The 20,249-nt window shown below is 39.6% G+C and overlaps 1 protein-coding gene across 7 annotated transcripts in view; it reads right to left on the reverse strand.

The window, feature by feature from the left end:
• The window catches only part of TLE4 (TLE family member 4, transcriptional corepressor), a 142,474-nt gene that overhangs the window by 94,337 nt on the left and 27,888 nt on the right, over positions 1–20,249 (reverse strand). For 2 of the 7 annotated variants that reach the window (XM_038527023.1, XM_038527021.1), the window contains exons 5-6: positions 12,503–12,565; positions 368–442 (exon numbers count right to left, since the gene is read on the reverse strand). The exons of 1 other annotated variant lie outside the window; for it this stretch is intronic. In XM_038527023.1, coding sequence (XP_038382951.1) covers positions 368–442; positions 12,503–12,565 — 138 coding nt within the window. The remainder of the gene's footprint in view (positions 1–367; positions 443–12,502; positions 12,566–20,249) is intronic. 4 more of the 7 variants (XM_038527025.1, XM_038527024.1, XM_038527027.1 and 1 more) reach the window with 2 other exon arrangements.

Below are 20,249 nucleotides of genomic sequence, written 5' to 3' on the forward strand. Positions count from 1 at the left end.
ACTCTGTAGTTGCGGTAAGATCAAAGAAATCAGGTCATTTTAACATCAGGGCAATCTCCATCTTTTTTTCAGGCCTAGGCCAGCAACAGGAGCTGATTGCAAAGAAAAGAAATATTACGAAAAAGAACTATCTAGTCTCTTTAGGGGTGGATTTCTGGAAACATGTCAACTGGAAGTGGTGAGAACGTGATCCAAAGTTTCTGACGTAGCCATCCAATTTCACAGGAGACAGAAGGCAAAGTGCTGAATTTCACTTTGTGGTCCTCTATTGCCTTTTGCCCCTTTGATGTAACAAAATTTAAAAAGAGAGAGCAAGCGAGCTGATGACACACACTAAGATCAGAGCTAAAATGGAAAGGCCACGTACCCCAATGATGGCGTTCAGTTCGGCCATGGTCACCTGCTTGGCCCGTTCCACAGCCTGCACCACTTGTTGCTGGTGCTATAAATGAAGATCAGAAACAGAATACAATTATTTGCTTTCTAGTCAGTCAAGAACAGCTTTTCCTAACACGTCCTCTAACTTCAATTACATGCAAAACAGGATTTAGGGGTCTCCATATTTCAAATAAAAGCCCTGAGTGGTGGCTGACTAAATGTCTAGGGTATATTTGGGTCTCTGCTGCAGAGAAGTAACTGGGCATTGAACTATAACCCCATGAAGGATGCTCCCCTACAACTGGCAGAAGCAGCTTAAATTTTACTTGGATGTCAGTGGTGCTCTGTGGCCCAGCATCTTCCACTAATACTAACAAACACAATCCATCCCCCACCTGCTTTCTCTGTACCCCCTTTTCTCTGCCATCTACATAAAAATTCTGAAAATATTTCCTAGAAGTACTTATTTTTAAAATTTCTCCTGCTAGTTGTTACAGTAAGCACTAGAAGGCCATTTAGACTTAAATGTTTATTTTCTTCTGAAAATGTGGCAACTGTTCATGTTTTAATTCCTGTCATGAAGGAATTATGAAGGGCTGAGTATTTAAAAGAGATTAGAAATGCACAACTTTGACTAGCAGTAAAGTTTAAGGATGTTTCTTTTACACAATAGAAAACTAAAAGCTACAAGTTTCATGTATTTTTCTTTTGGAAAAACTAAGATGGACCGTTTAGGAACATCCCTCCCTCTATCCAGGATGCAGTTCTAAAGAGAATGACCAAGAAAGGAGTATAGGTAATTTGTGTAAATTAAAAAAAAAAAAAAAAAAAATGAAGTAGAGGCACGCCTTCACATCTGGACATATGTGAGAATGTACACAAGTACTCCCAAAATATAAATATTATTCTCAACTAAATACACTTGAACATTCTAGTTTCTACACTCTCGAAATTGGTCTAAAATAAGGTCTCCTTCGGACTTTTTTTCAACTAGGTTTGGTGAATGAAGAGCCAAAAAGACTGTACTATGAGACAGGTACTCCTCTGTGTGGCTAGGAAAAATCTTGTTTTGACTAATCCTAGTTGAGAAATGTAGCTAACTTTCTCCACTGATTTGAAGTGAATATGAAACTTTAGCTAGCATATTGCTTAATACACACAAAAAGCTAAGCCATCAATTAGATATGAAATTCCCCCTTGAGCTACGTGGTACTACACTACAAAACTTTCAAATACACACAGTTACTGTGATTAACTGGGGTGACCAATATTTCCACCTCCCAGATGTGTAGGGTTGGTGGGGGATGTGGAGGATGGAAAAGAAAACTGCTTTAGTTATCCACGTGTGGTATTTTCACCCATGATATCCTAATAGAAATGTGTATTTTGGGATCCCTGGGTGGAGCAGCGGTTTGGCGCCTGCCTTTGGCCCAGGGCGTGATCCTGGAGACCCGGGATCAAATCCCACGTCGGGCTCCCAGTGCATGGAGCCTGCTTCTCCCTCTGCCTGTGTCTCTGCCTCTCTCTCTCTGTGTGTGTGACTATCATAAATAAATAAATTAAAAATATTTAAAAAAAAGAAACAAATATGTATTTTGTGCCTCTAATCCAATGTAAAGAAAAACGTCAAATAGATCACTCCATTTTAAGCTTCTAATAAACTCTAGACATTAAACTAGATACCTTTGATTTTTTTTTAATTTTAAGAGTTTTCAAAACAAGGGCTTAAGAAACAATCCCAAAGTCTAGATATCTAGCAATCTCCCTCCATTCCCTTACTTTTTAATAAAATATTTGCCAAAGTGAAATAACTTCTTTCCTTCTGTGTTTGAAGCAAGTCAAAGTCCTAAAGATTTATAAAGACACTAGAAGAAACAGAGAGGCATGCTCAATAAAAATGACCAGTAACAGCAATTTCTCCTTAAAGCTACCCTAGCCAGTATGCTAACCTACTAGCACACAGTTCATGTTTAGATTTAAAGCAATTTCATTGTCCAAGTAGTGAAAAGGGACAGTACTTGGAGAGCGGAGAAAAAGACAACATGTAAGGATGACTCTGGGATTTTTCTACTACTCAAAGTAAGTATATGGACAGAAACTGTTAATGAGATTTTCCACCTTTTACTTTCCAACATTCAGCCATGGCTGCTCAAAACTTCAAGAAACTGAAAGCCTAAGGACCACATGAACACACATCCAACAATTGTATCATTCATTCCACTCATGCATCCATTCATTCAACAAAGGCCTTCTTAAGCTCTTACCGTGTCCAATTTCTATATGCTACTGAAATATTACATACTGTATTAGTGAAATATCATCTACCTTACATTAAGCATTCAAAGAATAGTTCCGTAAGACAGATATGCAGAAAATACACCTACCTAGGGCCTTTCTGCCATGAAGATTGTTCAACTCTTGCCTCATAAACTGGACTCCAACTGCCATGATGGGCAAAGATGCCTTAGGGCAGTGGGGATCTCTTTCTGGCTCAGCATTAAAATCAAGTGCATTTACTGAGAAAACCAGAAACACAGCAGTGAACCAGAACACTGACATCTGATGTTCCTATAGAAACTCTTGCTAAAAAGCTAAAATGACAATAGAAGTCATGATTCAGCTCCTTCGTTTCCTCTCCTGGCAGTGGCCATAGGCTAATACCACATCTGAACTCTACCTGTAGTTCAGGATTTTACTTCCCTATTTCTGCTTACAACTGTGAATCATCTGCTGTTTAAGGACCTTTTGAACAGAAGCTCCCTAAGGCAAAGAATGCCTCCTCCCAGTGTGCTCTGAAAGCACCAGAAACACCCGGACATTGCTCACTCAGCCACATCGTAACACTGTAAGCAGCACATCTCAGGAAAGAAGGAGCAAAGGATCACTAAAGAGAAAAAGGAACACTGGAGGAAGAACCCAAAATACTCATTAACTGACCCAAAGGTGGCATTTTTTTCCCATTTCCAATTTTAATAAATAAGCTCTCTGACTCAGAAAATACAGCAAGTTTTTCACATCTTCTTAGAACCCTGATGGTTTTCCCATTGCGTCTGCCATCTCTTCCCTTTTTCTTCCCCTTCCCCATCTGTTCCTCTCCTCCCACTCCACCCTGCATCTCATTTCCTCTCCCACTTCCTGCTTCTCTCCTCTGCCATCTCACCACATGTGGTGACAGCCACTCTAGACCCAATCTGCAAAAAGCAACAATCCTATAGCCCCTTATTGCTCAAGCTGCTCCCTCATATAGGGGCTTCCATTGGAACTTTTTCTACCAGTACCACCAAATAAAATGTACTAAGATTATCATCAATAAGCCTTAGGTGGGAGAGAGGGCCTCTAACTGGGATTTGGAAGAGAAAAAAAAAAAAAAAAAAAAAAAGCCCAATAATTTATTTTTTAAAATAGCCTGAGTTATAATTAAAAAAAAAATCCTTAAAATAAAAACCTGTAATATGATTATGGTTGCACAACTCTGTAAATTTATTAAATATCATTGAATTCTACACTTAAGTGAATTTTATGATATATAAGTTGTATCAATTAAATACTGTGATTTAAGGACTACAATGATGGATGAAGGGGGAAATGCCACTAAAATGAAATTATATACAGTAAATCACTTGCCTACTTCCATCATAAAATTTGTTGCATTTGTTTAGGAAAAGTCTTGAGAATAACGTTTTCAACAAGAAAGAGACTGAAACAACAGAAGTCATCAGTCCAACAAAGCCTGCTAAGAAACAGACCGTTAACAAACCACAACACGTTGTACAACAGGTATTTAATGTATGTTTTGGGGAAGAGATGACAATGACCATACCTGCTGTGCCAATACTTTAGGGCATGGCAACAGACATAGTACTTCCAATGAAAAGAAAAAACCCCTACATTACAACTTAGAATTTTTCTTTAATACCTACCCCCCTTCCCTTACCTCCCTCATTGATAGGGGTTAGTAAAGGGGTAGTAGGGAGTTAAAGGCAGAGGTAGGAAAATGAAGTAGGATTTCTATAAACGAACAACATTAACATTCCTGACCTGTGAAATGAGAAAGCAAGCACTTGGAGTAATGGCCCCACTACTCCTCAGAGAACTCTCAGACACAGAGCATCATACACTCTACAGGAAAGCAGGATATAAAATGCTAGGGAGGTTCTAGGAAGGAGTGCCCAGCATACTTACTGGACCATCAGGAAAGGTTTTGTTTTCTTATTCATTCATTCAGTTACATATTAAGAACCTACTGTGCGCGCCAGGCAACTGGGGCGAGAACTAAGACGGACTCATGAACGAGACACTCAGTGAATGAATAATCCTCACAAGGTTCAAAGGCTCAGTAATTACAACCGGAGGATAATTTCCATGAAGAAAATTACAAGCTGTCATGCAATCACTTATGGGGGAGACACCTCATGAAATGTGGGGGCTGAGGGAACATTCCCTCTGGAAGCCGGCCCAATGGAGACATGAAGGATGTCCAAGAGTTCTGTGGATGAAGCAAGGAGAAAAGAATGCCAGGCAGAGAGAAAAGCTTGGGCAAGGTCCCTGGAGGAGAAAGGAGCTTGTCTGTCAAGGAAGAGAACAAACGTGTAGGGCTGCAGGAGAAGAATAGGGGAAGGGGAAAAGCTGTGAGAGATGGAACAAGGTTGGATTAAAAGCCTCCTTAGGCATGGCAAGACACACATGCAAAAACTTTAAAGGGGATGAAATATTCACAAAAAGGACAACATAGGCAAGTGCCTGAAGTCCTGTGGGTATAGCCAGGGCACACTCCATAGAAACATGTACTAGTGGAAGTGAAATCTGTAAGGCAGGAGGAGGCCAAATGCTGACAGGCTTTGCAAGACATGAAAACTTGGGACTTTATCCTGGTAAGACATTAAAAAAAAAAAAAAAAAAAAGAAAAAGAAAAAAATTTGATCGATTGAGAAAGAGGGGAGAGAAAGAAAGAGAGAGAGCACGCGCACATGAGCGGGAGGAGCAGAGGGAGAGGGACAATCTCAGGCAGACTCGTGCTTAGCGTGGAGTCTGATGAGGGACTTGATCTCACAACCCAAGCTGAAATCAAGAGTCAGATGCTAAACAGACTGCGCCACCCAGGTGCCCCTGGTAAGGCATTTTTTTTGTCAAAAATTTGAAAGCAGCCGAGTGCTATCAGTTCTGCATTTTAGTAAGATAAGACCTAGGGTGGTAAGAATACTAAAGAAGCTGGATGATAGGAAGGTGGACCAACAGGAGGAAGGACAGGTAGAAAGCTAATGCAATACTCTAGGGTGAAAGATAAACTTGAATTTGGACCAACTGCCCTTCCTGCTCACAGAACTCATTATCCACATGTACATAAAAAGCCACTCGCTCAGAACTGGTAAAGGCCTCTAGAAATCACGAGACCCCAATAGTAGTAGTGCCCAAGCACTGTAACAAACTGACCAACAAAAGACTCTCTACCTTTCCAAAAGCCTACTATAGATTTCTAAATGCTGCCCTGGCTGAGTGATTGGGATGGTAGTGTTGCAGTATCAACCACAGGCCAAAAGCCATTATTATATCCAGCAGATAAGTTTCCTCTGTCACACCCTACCCAAGTAGTCCGTAAGTCTCTGCTTGATCATATCTTCTGGAAGGGAACTCACTACCTCATAACAAACTTTTTCTATGTGGGGATAATGGCTCTAATACTAGTTAGAAATCTACCTCTCATAACTTCTTCCCACTAGACCCAGTCTTGCCTCTACGTTCTCCCCCACTGGCGCCCACTTCAATACATGAATATGGCATGTTTGTTTTTACTTTCTCAATTTCAGGTTAAACAATCCACAGGCCTCTGACTCTATGCCACTCATCCTCTGGCCACTCCTTGGTCATGCTCTAGGTGGCAAGACAGAATATTCTAGGGATGGCTAAGCAGGTCAAATCTGAGTGAAAGTGTCACTCCATGCCCAGTGAGTCAAGGTAAAATCCTACTGAGCCTTTTTTTAGCAATTCTACCAAGTGTACTGGTACAAATAAGCTTTAAATTCAAATCAGCCTTTCCTAACAGTATCCCAAGAAATGGTCAGTCCCACAAGAAATTAGGTATCACTTAAAACAAAACAAAACAAAACAAAAACCCCACTGGGCTTAATTTGGCTAACATCTGGTAAATGGCAGGTCTTCTCTGAGCTTCAAATCTCAGAGACTGAATATGTTTGCAGGGTTTTCCAAACAATTTTGGCTGTGGAACTTGGGATTAAAGCTTGGGAAGTGCTGCCTGAAGCTTTTTCCTACTGACCACTGAGCCTCACCTTCTTCTGTTTTCACCCACATGAGGACAGAGCATTCTTGCCTGATCTATCCAATATGCTCTCAAGTCCGTGCTTTCCAACAGAACTTTCTGCAGTGTTGGAAATGTTCTAAATCTTTGCTGACAATATGGCGGCCACTAGCCACATACAGGTGGGCACTGAGCACTTGAAATGGGGCTAATGTGTCACTGGGAAATTTAATTTGCAATTTTATTTGAGTCTGATTAATTTTAATTTAAATAGCCACAAATGGCTATGGCTACCATTTTAGATATCACAAGCTCTACTTCATCAAAGTATTTCAAAGCTTAGCTCCAGTAATAATACAGTCGCCACCTAACTGAAAGTCAAAGAAAAAATACGGTTTCTCAAATGCACTTTAATTTTTTGACACATAAGGGTTGGCACTGCTGCCTCTGAAAGCCTATACTGAAATCTGCAGAGACGTTCTCCCTCCTGTGAATCATCTACTTGCTGAGGGCAAGGAGGCCATAATGCCACCATAAGGATCTCACCAAATCTGCAACTGTCACCAAAATGCACATCACATGGATCAAGTCAATTGGCCAAACCATGAATGTGGGACAGAATTATGCTCCCTGGTGCCTCATTCAGTATTGCAAGAAAAAAAAACAGATTTTAAATGAAAGGTTGTCCAATGTGAGAATCAGAAAATGGACAAAATCCATTAAAGCCCCAAGGTAGGTGTATTAGTCATTCTAGGACATTCCTTATATATACAGCACTGTCATAACACATTACCAGCACTGACAAAATGGTCCTGACTGGAGTGCAGACATGTCCTGTGAAGGCTGCTGGCATTTAATGAACAATCTCTGAAGATGGTCTTACGGGTGTCACTGCATCCTTATCAGGGGATCTCTGGTGATTTCAGCCAAGCTCACCTACATCAAACCATGTTATCACAAGCCATTGGTTCCTTACAAAGTTAACAAGCAATAAGACGAGTTAACCTGGTGCCATTATGAGGCGAGAACACTGCCACCAGTGCATGTAACCACTGTATTTTGTTCATTTCCTCCCTCAGGCACAATATGAAAGTGACACATTTTTCAACTTCCACTTTACAATTATTCTATACATGCGAAATGTGGTTCAGAGCAATTCAGTTCCATATTAACCCAGGTACCAAAAACACAGCATTTAAGATACAATCATATCACAGAAGGAGTTTGTCTTCCATCAAATTAAAAGGACCAAATTTATGGTATGTCCAGGTATCATAGCTACTCTTGGAATGGAAGTGGAATTTATAAATAAACACGCATTATCACCATTATCTACTTGTGTATTCTTCTCTACTATTTAAATACAATGGAGAACATCCAAATAAATCTACAAAATTCTAGAGAAAAACACTATTTGGTTCTACTCATTAGTTAGGTTAACAGGGTAACGAAAACCAAGTTTTGAGTTAAAATTAAATGTGCACCAGAAAATATTCAAGTTGGAATACTCTCTTTTCTCTATGTAAATACAAGAATAAAAATAAAAGGCTTAGAAATTTCACTCTTAATTTCCCTTTTACAACCTAAAATTTCGAATGACCAGAGAACTATTGTTAAATGCGGTCAAAAGAAGCATTTAAATTCTTTATTTCATTTACTAAATCAGTATTTTCACATGCAATGAAAGAACAGTTACTGACTGGTAAGCCCAGGCCCCAAAGCAGGGGGCTCCGCCATCACTTGCCTTGGTTGTGAGAGGACAAGTCTATAGGGCTCCTCCACCAACTGTAAAGCAGTTCTGCTTCCACTTAAATAACTCAAAAAAGAAGTTTGTTTTTCTAGATAGCTTCATGGGCAAAACAGAGACCACATCTAGAACTGCTGCTCCTTCAGAGGTGAGCTCTACAGGTTGAACACCTTGAAGTGCTGTCACCATTTGGAGATTTGCTTGTTGGTTGGGGAGAGACAGGTGTTTGCTAAACTGGAAAATTAATTTTTGGAGCTAGAAGAGAATCACCCTTGGGGCTACCTAATATGCCTCACTGAGATTTTTAGCTGATTCACAGCCCTGGCTTCAGTTTTAATTTACACTTTTTTCCTCTATAAGAAGGACATAAGAGAGGAAGATAACCAATTCATTCTTCCAAAGGCAATGACTAAAAAGGGCAGGGAGGACTGGTCTCAGGTCTTCTCAAAAAAGAAACTCAAGAGCGTTGTGGCTACTGCTGCAGCAACCACTACCCCTACCCAATATCAAGAGGAGCTTACTGTGTGCTACACTGCACGTGTATAATCCCAAGTGATCCTCAAAGTAACTGTATGCATCCCATGCTATAACTAATGTACAGATGAGGAAACTGAGGCTTACAGAGGTGAACCACTTGCTAAAATGTCACCCAGCTTTACTTGGCTGAAGTAAGCCATGTAATTTGTAGCAGGGAGGCCAGGGCTTGACCCAGATCCAACTGTCATTATTCTGGCATTTCTTACTTATGGAATTGCCAATGGGGAGTTGATTATTTATAGCTCCTCCCCTGCAAAGGAGACCCAAAGCAGGAGATTTGATTGATACATTAAGATTTGCCTTTTAAAGAAGAAATCTGAGGGCAACAAATATAGATCAGTTTTACCCATTCCTAAAAGCCAAAAGAAAGTGGGAGAAAAAAACAGCTTAGACAGGTGAGGACTCACTCATGAGGTTTCTTTAAATTCTGGTATTAGGGATCCTATAAAAGTTTTAGAACTATATGTGAGGGATGCCTGGGTGGCTCAGTTGGTTAAGCGTCAGACTCATGATTTCAGGTCATGATCTCAGTCGTGAGATGGAGCCCTGCATCAGGCACCAGAGTGTGGAGCCTGCTTAAGATTCTCTCTCCCCCTCTCCTTCCGCCCCTCCCTCTTCTACTCGTGCCAATGTGGCAAGCTCGCATGCGCGCGCGCTCTCTCTCTCTCTAAACGAAACAAAACTATGTGATACTCACTTTAATGACAAAAGTTGGCAGTTATCTTTGTCTAATGCCTGGGACTTTGGAAGTTGTCATATATGAGTGCAACAAGCACATCATTAAAATATAAATTGGCTATAACTCTAAAAAATGTTTTTGTGAAATCTACCAAGAATATATTTTTTCCTATGATTGTTTCCGGCAATACATAGTCACACTTCAAATGCTTCTGAACTACAATTATACAACTTATTTCTTTAAAAAAAAACCCTGGCAGTTCAAAATAAATTTATTTAATAATTGTCACTCAGTATATTTTTAAATTTTAGAAAATGTGGTATACTAGCCCCAAGCAGCATTAAGCAGGTCATTAATAAGCACACGGGGACTAAATTAACAACGGACCTCTCAAAGCATGTGAATTCACCTCTCCTTATCAAACTCCCAAAAAAATCCCTCCCACCACTATCCTATACCTTATGTACCAGTCTTCAGGGAATGTTTTTCTTTTTTCTAAATACAATCATTTAATTTTTAAATAAAACATTTTAAAATAAATTCTAATGCCACAGCTGCCGTTTTGGCAGTGAGACTGTCACACAGAGAGCCGGTGTTAAAAGATCAGATTAAGAGCCTTCAGTCCTGGCACCGAGTGACGCTAGCAGCCATGCAAGAGTGATTTTCCATGCCTCTGAAGAGACAGGAAATAGAATTCATCTTCCTCTAATAACCTGCCTCCTCCCCTCCCTCCAGATTACGGTCCATCTGGCCTCAGGATAGAAGCGAAGAGTCTGATGCTCACAGAATGCCCAGGAGATGAAATGAGGTGGGCAATGCTCAGACACAAAACATCAGAGAGGCCTGGATTGGACAGGAAGAAACATGTCTATGGCCCACACATTAAAAGATAGACACACACACATTAAAAAATTGAAAAAAAGAAGAGCCAATTAGATCCAAAGTAAGCAGAAGAAAAGATATATACAGAATTAGCATTTAGAAAACCACGACACAGGTCAATCATTACACACAAATCAAGGATTTCAACTAAAATGCCAACAAATGTATTAGAGGAATAAACAGTAAGGGATGAGATCACAGGCTCTCTTCCTAGCCTCAGGCAGCGAAAAGAGCATTTCCCCGTGGCCTTACTGTGCGGGGTACAACTTCCTTAGCTAATTCATTCCAGTCCAGTCTTGTTCGGCACCACGACCATTACACATTCTCTTCCTACTGGGCTTGCTCATACAAACAATGTAACTCAGGTGGGAAAACAACCAATTTGTAAATCAGCTCTACCAACACCCCCAAGACCTCTTTCCACTTCTGCATATAACCCCACAGATCCTGCAAAAATGCCACGGGAGCTTTAAGCTACACCAGTGACTATAGACAGGGGTCTATGCCTGCAAATACCCGGTTATAGTTCAAATTCCTCCATCTACCTTGGGGTGTAACACCTCAGCATGGTTACAGCCCTGCGGGTTATGCGCACATTCTTCCCAAGCCTCTATCCCCATAAAGCAGAGCTGCTTCAACTAAGAAGAAACACACACTGGTCTGGATTGGCCATGCTTCCTAAAGAAATGCAAACAGGCCTTTCTACTCTCCCTCATCACTCTGCCCAATCTAGTCACAAGCAAATCCTGAGCAGAAATAGGCAAATAGAGATATAGCGAGTAGTGGTTTTGTGGTCATAGCTAAAGGGGGAGAAAGACAACTCATCTATTGTTATTTGTGGTCCAGAAGACCATTTGAATTCAGGATGTTAACTTAGGTCCATGGTTTGTGAATATGAGCACCTCAGTGGGATATGTATCTGACGAAAGGTACCCATGGTTACCGAGGTCTAACTCAGTTCAAACCAAATAAGAAGTCACATAGGAATCCACATTATCTACGAGGCACACCCCTGCTCAAATACTCGTTGCAGGCTAACATCATCAGCACATACCTAGGAAGGGCCAGGCAGATGGACAGCTCTCTTGGAGAGCAGTGCCATGGCACACCTAAAGAAGGGAAGGGGAGGAGGAAAGTAACTCAGTGCCTTCTAGCCTACGACACAATGCTCGATGGCTGAGACATGCAAATATTTCATTAGTTAGCTTCTTACCCTCTCACAGATGATCTTACCTAAGCAAGTGATGTATTCAGTAATTCAGAAGCAAAAATGATCTCTTTCTAGTGCTTTCACCTAAATTTTGTGACCGAAAGCAAGCGAGCAAACATAAGGGGAAAAAGCCATGAGGAAGCCACCACGCACTAGAAATGCACTTTCTCATTCCAACATGAGTGTGTCTGCGGACAGCACACGCTTCCACTGCTGCTGAGCAAGCAGCAGCAGGTGCACTACACAACAGGCCTCGGCAATGTGCGTGCAAAGTCAGTGGTACTCAGAGCCTGAGTCCAGAGTCCATACTGCATATCTTTTTCCAAGTGCAAGCACAATGGTAAGACTTCATCAGGTAGTAAGTAACTTTTTTAAAGCAGCTAGCCAAAAGTTACATTAGTTTGTAGTTAACTATGTAAAGCACTTTCTATGGAGGTGTCTTCTGCCAACTCTTAATGTCCAGGGACAAAAGTGTAGAGCGAACCCTTCTGGGCAGTATTTCAATCCACCCTATTAGATGCCATTGTGGAAAACAGTCATCATTCTGAGCAACACTACATTGTCCAAGGACAGCAAAATATTTAAACAATTGAATTTTGCTTCACACATTAGAAAATGTTCCGTTATATGAACACAATTAGATTCCACTGAATGTTAATAAGGTGTAGAAGTTGGAATGTGAACACTGTATCTTAGAAATGTGCCATACAAACACCAAGAGCCTGACAAGGCTAAAGAGTCAGTTCTATAATCCCTATTCTGCAAAACCACCAAAATGGCACCTTCTAGTCCAGCGCCTCAAACCAACTGCCTTACCTCTTGGGACAGGAAAGGAATGACTTGTGCACAGATAGCATTCAGCCTCTTGACAATCTCTGCCTGCATAAAAAAAAAAAAAAAAAAAAAAGGAAAGGAAAGCAATAAAGAGAACAGTCAGCTGGTTACAAATTCCCGAAATATTAACAGGATGATATTAAAACACACTTTATATTCTGGCTGGCGTTATTTCCTAAGGAAGAGGAAAACTCTCATCAGCAAGCCCATTAAAAGGAGGCAGTGACAACAGTGCCACATTAATAGCACAATTTATTAACCAGCATTCATCTTAAAAAGTCAACCTGCAAGCACCAGGACAACATAAAAAGGAATTTAATTCTCATGACTGGAAATCAGTTTTCAAAAGCCTTCAACAGGACCCTTGTTCATTCTAATGTGGTTTTTCCTAAAACCTCAAGTTTTCAGGAGTTTTCATAGTAAAGATACGTTCTTCCCTCCATCTCAAATTCTTTCAGTTAGTAACTCATTGGAGTCTACATTTGTGGCCTTTGTTTCATAGGAATCCACATTATCTACAAGGCACACCCCTGCTCCCCCATTCTCCCAAAAGAATAGCACCCAACCAACCCCAAAAAAGTTGATTAACTCAGATCCTTAGTTCTACACTGTGGGGGAACAGAATATATTCTTCAATCATGAAAATTTCCAAATGTGTCCCACCATCATAAAATTTTCCTGTACTTAGCAGAAAGGGACCTGTATTTGCATGGAAACTAATCTTAGGAACATAACTTATTCTTGAACACCACACATGTGCAAAGCCCCAGCAACCAGATAAGAGATGGTTTATTCTCTAATATTTTTTTAAGTCTAGAAATTGCTTATCAATAGGATGCTATAATTAAGTTAAAAAAATTTTAAAAAGAAAGAAATGCTACCACACTAACTTTTCTCTGAAAATCTACCCAGAGCTTTGCTGATGTTCATCTTAATTTGTATTATCAGATGGCTCCTTATATCCTTCAGGGTGGGACATGTAAAATGCATGGTTTTTCTATACACATACATGCAAAGTAGCTTAGATTGTAAATGATAGGATGGGGTGAAGGACAGGCAAGAAGTGTTGAGAGGCAGAAAATGTAAAGCAATTACTATTCCTGAGACATTCTTAAAATAAATTCCATCCAGGGTCAGTTTCTCATTTTATAAGAGGACAAAAATGCTCTTTTTCTTGCTAAGTCATTACCAGAATGACAGCGACATTCTCCTTGTGCAATCTAGGTTTCCTTCTTTCATCAGCAACCCTTTTGACTTTGCGGCTATGCAATCTTTTAAATGCCAGCACCTTAAAAACTTTGCCAGCTAAGAGAAAACACAAATTCACCATAAAGGAAGTTTCAAACCTAAGCTTTCCCTCCTGGTCTGCATTCCTAACAGGAGGGACAAAAACGCAGCACCAATAACGCGGGAAATGAATAAGGCCCCAACTGTGCTGACCTGATTTAATTTACTGCACTGGCCCCATGGAGCATTTAGCCATCCTTTAAGAATGCTTAAACCACCATGAAAAGCTGCAATGGGAATCACCAAACCACTCTCCACCTGGACGGACATACCACAGTGGTTATGGGTGAAATTCCAGTGTGAGCTGAGAAAATAGAGTAGCAATCACCAGACCCAAAGCACTGCATCTCAAAGGCATTTGGTTGTTAAGCTTTTTGTAGGGAGAGGTGGAGGGGGAGAGAATAAAAGATAATGAGACACTTTGGGGCAGACCAAACTGATGATTCTAATGCTTAGAACCATCTGCCAAGCATATTTTCCTCATTATGTTGTTTACATAAATAAAATAGTCCCTTGCTAGGAGGGTTTAAAAATGTGTGGGCACATAAGAAAACTGAGTTCTTTAGTTTGCCTACATAATCTAGGCAATAAAAACTACTGTAAGGAAACTTACTCATCAGGCAAAATAAAGACCAAGAGTTATTTATTTGGCTACTTCAATTTTCGACCTAGGCTATTTAAGTCTGAGCAACTATGGGGGGTGGGGAGGGGATCTGCATTTTCTTAAAAATAAATGTCGAAAAGTCAACAAGTCGATTTATTCATGTATATTAACACACAATAACAGAAAAAAGGGGAGCATCCTGCAAACTTTTTCTTTATAGATCTTCTTTTGTTTAAAAGACTTCTTAATTTCTTTAAGTTGTCATGCCAATGGATTTTTCATGGTCAGGCTAATTGGAGGCAGGGGGGTGGGATGTGTGTGTGATTTCATAAAATTAAGCAGGTCATTCCTCACTTTGAAAGCTAAAGTTGCCTCGGAAACACTGCTGCTTCCATGGTCAACTAATTTTGCCTCTTTTGTCCCACAGGACCCAGCTTTAGGGAGGCATCATTTATTTACAGGCCTTTCCACTGGGCTTCAGTGATCAGCCAATAATACTGTGGACACACACTTCTAATGGCCTATGTTTTGAAACTGAGTCTAATCTAATGGCGTGGGGCCCAAACTCCTTTTCCAGCACAGCCATTAAAGGATGTAGGTTATTGCTGTTGTCACCATTGATATTTGTCATTGTAATGTAATTAGGGCCCTAAAATGATGCATTACAGCCCTTGGCACAGCTTCTATTAAAATCTTTTCTTCTGCTCACTGAACTGCGACCTGCTTTCTGATGAATAACAGACAGACAGCTTTAGGGTAAGGAGCAGATTCATCAAAGAAGTATTTTTCAGCTTTGGGGAAAGAGACGGGGGTAAAAAAGGCAACCTAGGAGTAAAAGCACTAGGGGAGGAAAAGCCACAATACACATTTGAATTTCATCTGACCACTTGAAATTCTGATTGCATCTGATGAATCTTGCTTAGACAATATATTCCCAGTCTTTGAATCACATGGTTAATCAGGGCTCTAATCTGCTATCCATCAGCCTATGCCAATGCTGTAGCTTCCAATCAAATTTATAGGTGATGTGGCTCATGCATCCCTGAGCAAGTACATTCACAGATAGCCCATTTACACAGGCCAAGATTCTGAAATGCTGCTGGTAGGGCTGCTGGATGTTACCATGGGATTCCTAGGTTTTGCGGACACTGCTAGACTATTGTCTTCAGATGCCCATGATGTTCCAAAATAGCATTCACACTCCCAATAAAAGAACAACTGTTCATGCCAAAACATAACAAAATAATGTTTTTACAGCCACAGTTTGTCGAATCCATTAACAATTTTTGATACTTCTATTATGTCTTCCTTTATCCATCAAGACAGTCATTTAAAAGTTTCACACATATTTTCCTACCCTCAATTCATTACCACTCGATTTCCTCCTCCTGTAATTTCCCACCTTATGCCACTCTCCAATAAAAAGAACCAATAAATGACCATCCCTACACACACACACACACACACACAAACTGGGCAAATATTTTAGAAAAAGGCATTCTATGAAAACACGTTGGCTGTGCACTCAACACTTGGCATGTGAATGCTGACAGGCTAACTACCTCCAAAATGGAGATGGCCAGTGGCCTAGTGGCATGACCAGTTGGTAATGGAACAGAAAAAAACAGAAGGAAGCAGCTTTCATCCCTTTTTTTCTTCATACTCCAACTCAAGAACTGGTGGAAAATGTATTAACTACCTCGCATCACGGGAAAGCAACATCATGCACTGAAAAGAATACCACAATTCAATCATTAGATTAAAAAAGTAACAAATAATGAAGAACACAATATCAAATACATATTTTCTTTATCACTTATAACAAATTACATTAGTCATTTAAGACAAAAAAACTAGTTAAGCCTACACTTGAATTAAATTACATCCTCTCAAATAGTTGTAATATAACAAAAATCTAATTTTTATTTAGATTACTTCCGCCTATGATTTCCTTAAAAAATTAAACAAATTTTATTTTTATGACATAATAAACTTGAGAGAAATTACAGATAACTTTATTTTAGTAATCAAAGAGATGTATCAAAAGCAATTATTGGTTTAAAAAACATTTCTTGGGAGTTTTAGTCTCTCATGAAAATAGGAGCAACACTACTACACAGTATGGTTGAAATAAAACAGAATAACAAAACATTATTAGGAAACCATTTTAGCAGCCAACCAGAAAACAACAACAAAACACAAACAATTAGTTTCAGAAAAACATTCTTGAAGAATAACATTTCACAATTAATTTGCTTTCTACAGCAGTTTCTTTGCCAAAAATGTTTTTAAGAGACTATCTTATTAAGTGTTTACCAAGAACATACACTCACCAATTATATAAAACACTTTTAAAAAGTGAAGAGAAATTTCTTCTTATGCTATCTGAAATCTTTTTTTGAAGTACAAAGAAATCCTGCAACCCTCTCCTTCACCCTTCTTTTACTTCTAGGCCATCAAAGATTGTAATTTTTTATTTCAAACAGAAAATAAATTCTCTTCATTTGTTCATTGATCTGTTCCAAATTTTCTAAGAAATGATCTAAATTAAATTCTGAAACCGATCTTGCTTGTCCCTAGATTAAAAACTCAGAGGACTAATGAGAAATTCTTTCCGATTTACTAAAAATCCAGGCTAAACCGAAGGAAAAAAGTAGTATTATTTCTCTGAAAACTCAGTTTTTATCCTGTCATCAAAATTCAACTTTACAAAAGAGATAAGAATATGTAAAACTAATTATAATGGAAAAACTAATTTTTCTATTAAAAAAAGCAAAATTGGAATAAGGCATACAGATTTAGATCAGAGGTACTGTCAGCACTGCTGACAAGCTGGTAAACCAGAGGCCTACGTTTTATTTTAGTTCAGGTACTGATTTTGCACAAAATATTTTATATTGCTTAATAAAGCAATAAATGAAGCGATAACATTGTGAGAATCAATTTAATAAAACATCTATCAGTTTCCGTAAGGGACTGATACAAACTAATAAGACTTTTTTTTTTTTTTTTTTTACAAGTATTAAGACTTTTAAAAGCTCTCATCGGGCAGCCTGGGGGGCTCAGCGGTTTAGCGCCCCCTTCAGTCCAGGGCGTGATCCTGGAGATAGGGATCGAGTCCCATGTCGGGCTCCCTGCATGGAGCCTGCTCCCCCCCACTCCGCCTGTGTCTCCGCCTCTATCTCTCTCCCTCTCTCTGTCTCTTACGAATAAATAAAATCTTTTAAAAAAATTTTTTTTTAAATAAAAGCTCTCATCATCCCACTTCCTCTAACAACAGGTACTATCTAGTACTCAATTAGTCTTGAATGATATGAAAGTGCCAATATTCTACCAATTTTTAGTCCCCAAACAAACCCTGCCTCCCCTAGGGAGTTGAACTAAAGCAATGATTCTACAGGCAGTAATACCTCAAGGCAATGTCAATCTGCTTTGTGTTCTGAACTCATATCTACACTAATTTACTGAGTGCAAAGTATGCTATAAAGTACCTAGTATGCAATTCAGTTTATTGCATATACTAAAGTACACCATTTGTTTGTTCTAATGAGATATACAGGTGCTAGTGCAAGAATACACAGGGCAATGCCTTTCCTGAAGAGTATCATGGTTCCTACATTTCATGAAACTATTCCAATCTGTCACCAAAGTAAAGCTGTGTTTTACTGAAGCATTTTTGCCATGATTAGAAAAAAGTGCCTTTTCTTCTCATCTCTTGAGCTTTCTAAGATCTTTAAGGGAAATCCCATATAGTTGCCTATTATCCTTACTACACCTTCTGGGCTCCGGTTAGTGTTTAAATACTGCTCCAAATGTTGAGAGTGATATATTATCAAGGTTAAGAATGACGATCATTGTGCCAGACATCCAATTATTCCTACAAGGTCAAATCATTTCAGTTCTCAAGTCTGAAAAACACTGTAACCAATGTTATCATGATTATATTCAGCTCTACCAGGAGAGGGACAGGGAAAATGGGGAAAAAAGATGAGAGGGAAAAGTGGGATGTTAGAAGTAGGGAAAGAAAATGACTTTCTCTGGTGAGCTTAACTTCAGCTTTCATGGAACAAAGTGGAGCTGGTCAGAGAACCTGATTACTCTGAGTCCTAATACACCTAGGCAAATGCTCATTGCTTCAGGGCCAGTGTGTCACAGCAAGGCCTGCTAACTACTCTCTGGGCTCTGGTTATTGTGTTTAAATACTGCTCCAAATATGTGTTTAAATACTCTCTTTTCTCTCTCCTCTGGTCTCTGAATCAATCAATCAATCAATCAATCTCTCAAGCTGTTTTCACCTTACTCTTTCCTACTGACATAAAGTGTACTGGTGCCTTGGGATGCTGATTTACAATTAAGCATTTCCATACTTCGCAAAAGCAGAGGGGGCAAATATTCCTTATAACCACAGAAGGTGAAGATCATCTACCTTAATTTTTCCCAACATGATCTATGTGATTAAATTTTATGTGAGAAATACCGAAAGACAGGAACTTTGGATACTAGAATAAAACTAGTAAGACAAATCAAAACACTAATGGTCCTTACACTCTCATCAAGGATACATAACTCTAAGAAAAGTAATAAACTGCCCTTTTATAAACTAAGAGCTATGCTCTGTTTCTCAGTCTACCCTCTTACATTAGGCTACAGACTACTTTGTCTGTTTTCTTCTCTCCGTTTTCCAGAAAATCTACCTCTACATCCACATTCCTCAGCATTTCCTTTTCTCTCATCTTTTCAATTCTAGTACAGGCCTCTACTGGTTTCCCCTTCCTCCCTCTCAATCACATAAAATTTCAAGTCTTCGAAGTCATCACTGTCAAGATACCCTTCCATCCCCACAGACTGTTTTCTCACTCTGAAAAATAGCCAGTTCCTATCAAAACCAAAGTTGTGTTCCTCTGCTGCTTGAACTCATACTGCTCTGGCAAACACTGCCACTACCAATCAGGTCCAGGGAGAGCAGCCAAGTTGAGTTTGTGATCCCCACCTGGCCGAGAGCAGAAAAGTGGAAAAGCATCCAAAATTGGGGGGAAATAAAGCATGCAAGGTTGAGGGAGAGCTCCTGTGCCTAATCTTCCCGGGTCTCGCTGCCTTATTCATCTCTTTGGTTTCAGCCCATGGACATCTCAGACATCTTCACGCCCCATCCTCTGACTCCTCCCAGTCATTCTCTAGCCTGTTAGTTCTTTCTCCAAAATCATCTCACATGTTTTTGTTTACACGGATTAGAGTAGTGCTTCTCAAACTTCAATGTGCATACTGATCACCCAGGAGTCTTCTTAAAAATCTCAGCCTGGAGTGGGGCCTGACAATTTACACATCTACAAAACCCAGAGTGACAGAGGCACGATGGGTCTACAGATAGCACCCTAAATAGCATGGTTCTACAGAACACAGGCTCAGGGAAGGCGGAGATCTGTCTACAGCCCCCCAGTATGGTTAAGAAGACACTCAGAAATATCTGCTGAATGAACAGAAGCAACCACAGTTCAGTTAGGTGGATGGAATCTTCTAAAATCTTTTGTAAGCACACTAAAATTGTTTGGGAATAGAGCACTTCAACCTGAAAGAAATATCCATCTGGAAGACCTACTTGTACTCTGATTTGGTTTACCTTCCCAAGGTACACCTTTTCTGGCATTTAGGAAGCCATGCTGCTCAAAAAGAATAAGAAACCACAGTGGGCAAAAAAAGGAAATGCAAATTCACTCTGGACAATTCCTGACTGCTAAGTAAATGACTAAAACTTCTATTCTGAAACCTTGGCAGAAAATGTGTTTTAAAAGGTATTTTAGAAATAAATAAATAAATAAATAGTATTTTAGAATCATGATA

This window comes from Canis lupus, chromosome 1, assembly GCF_011100685.1.
Source record: "Canis lupus familiaris isolate Mischka breed German Shepherd chromosome 1, alternate assembly UU_Cfam_GSD_1.0, whole genome shotgun sequence".
Taxonomy (NCBI): Eukaryota; Metazoa; Chordata; class Mammalia; order Carnivora; family Canidae; genus Canis; species Canis lupus.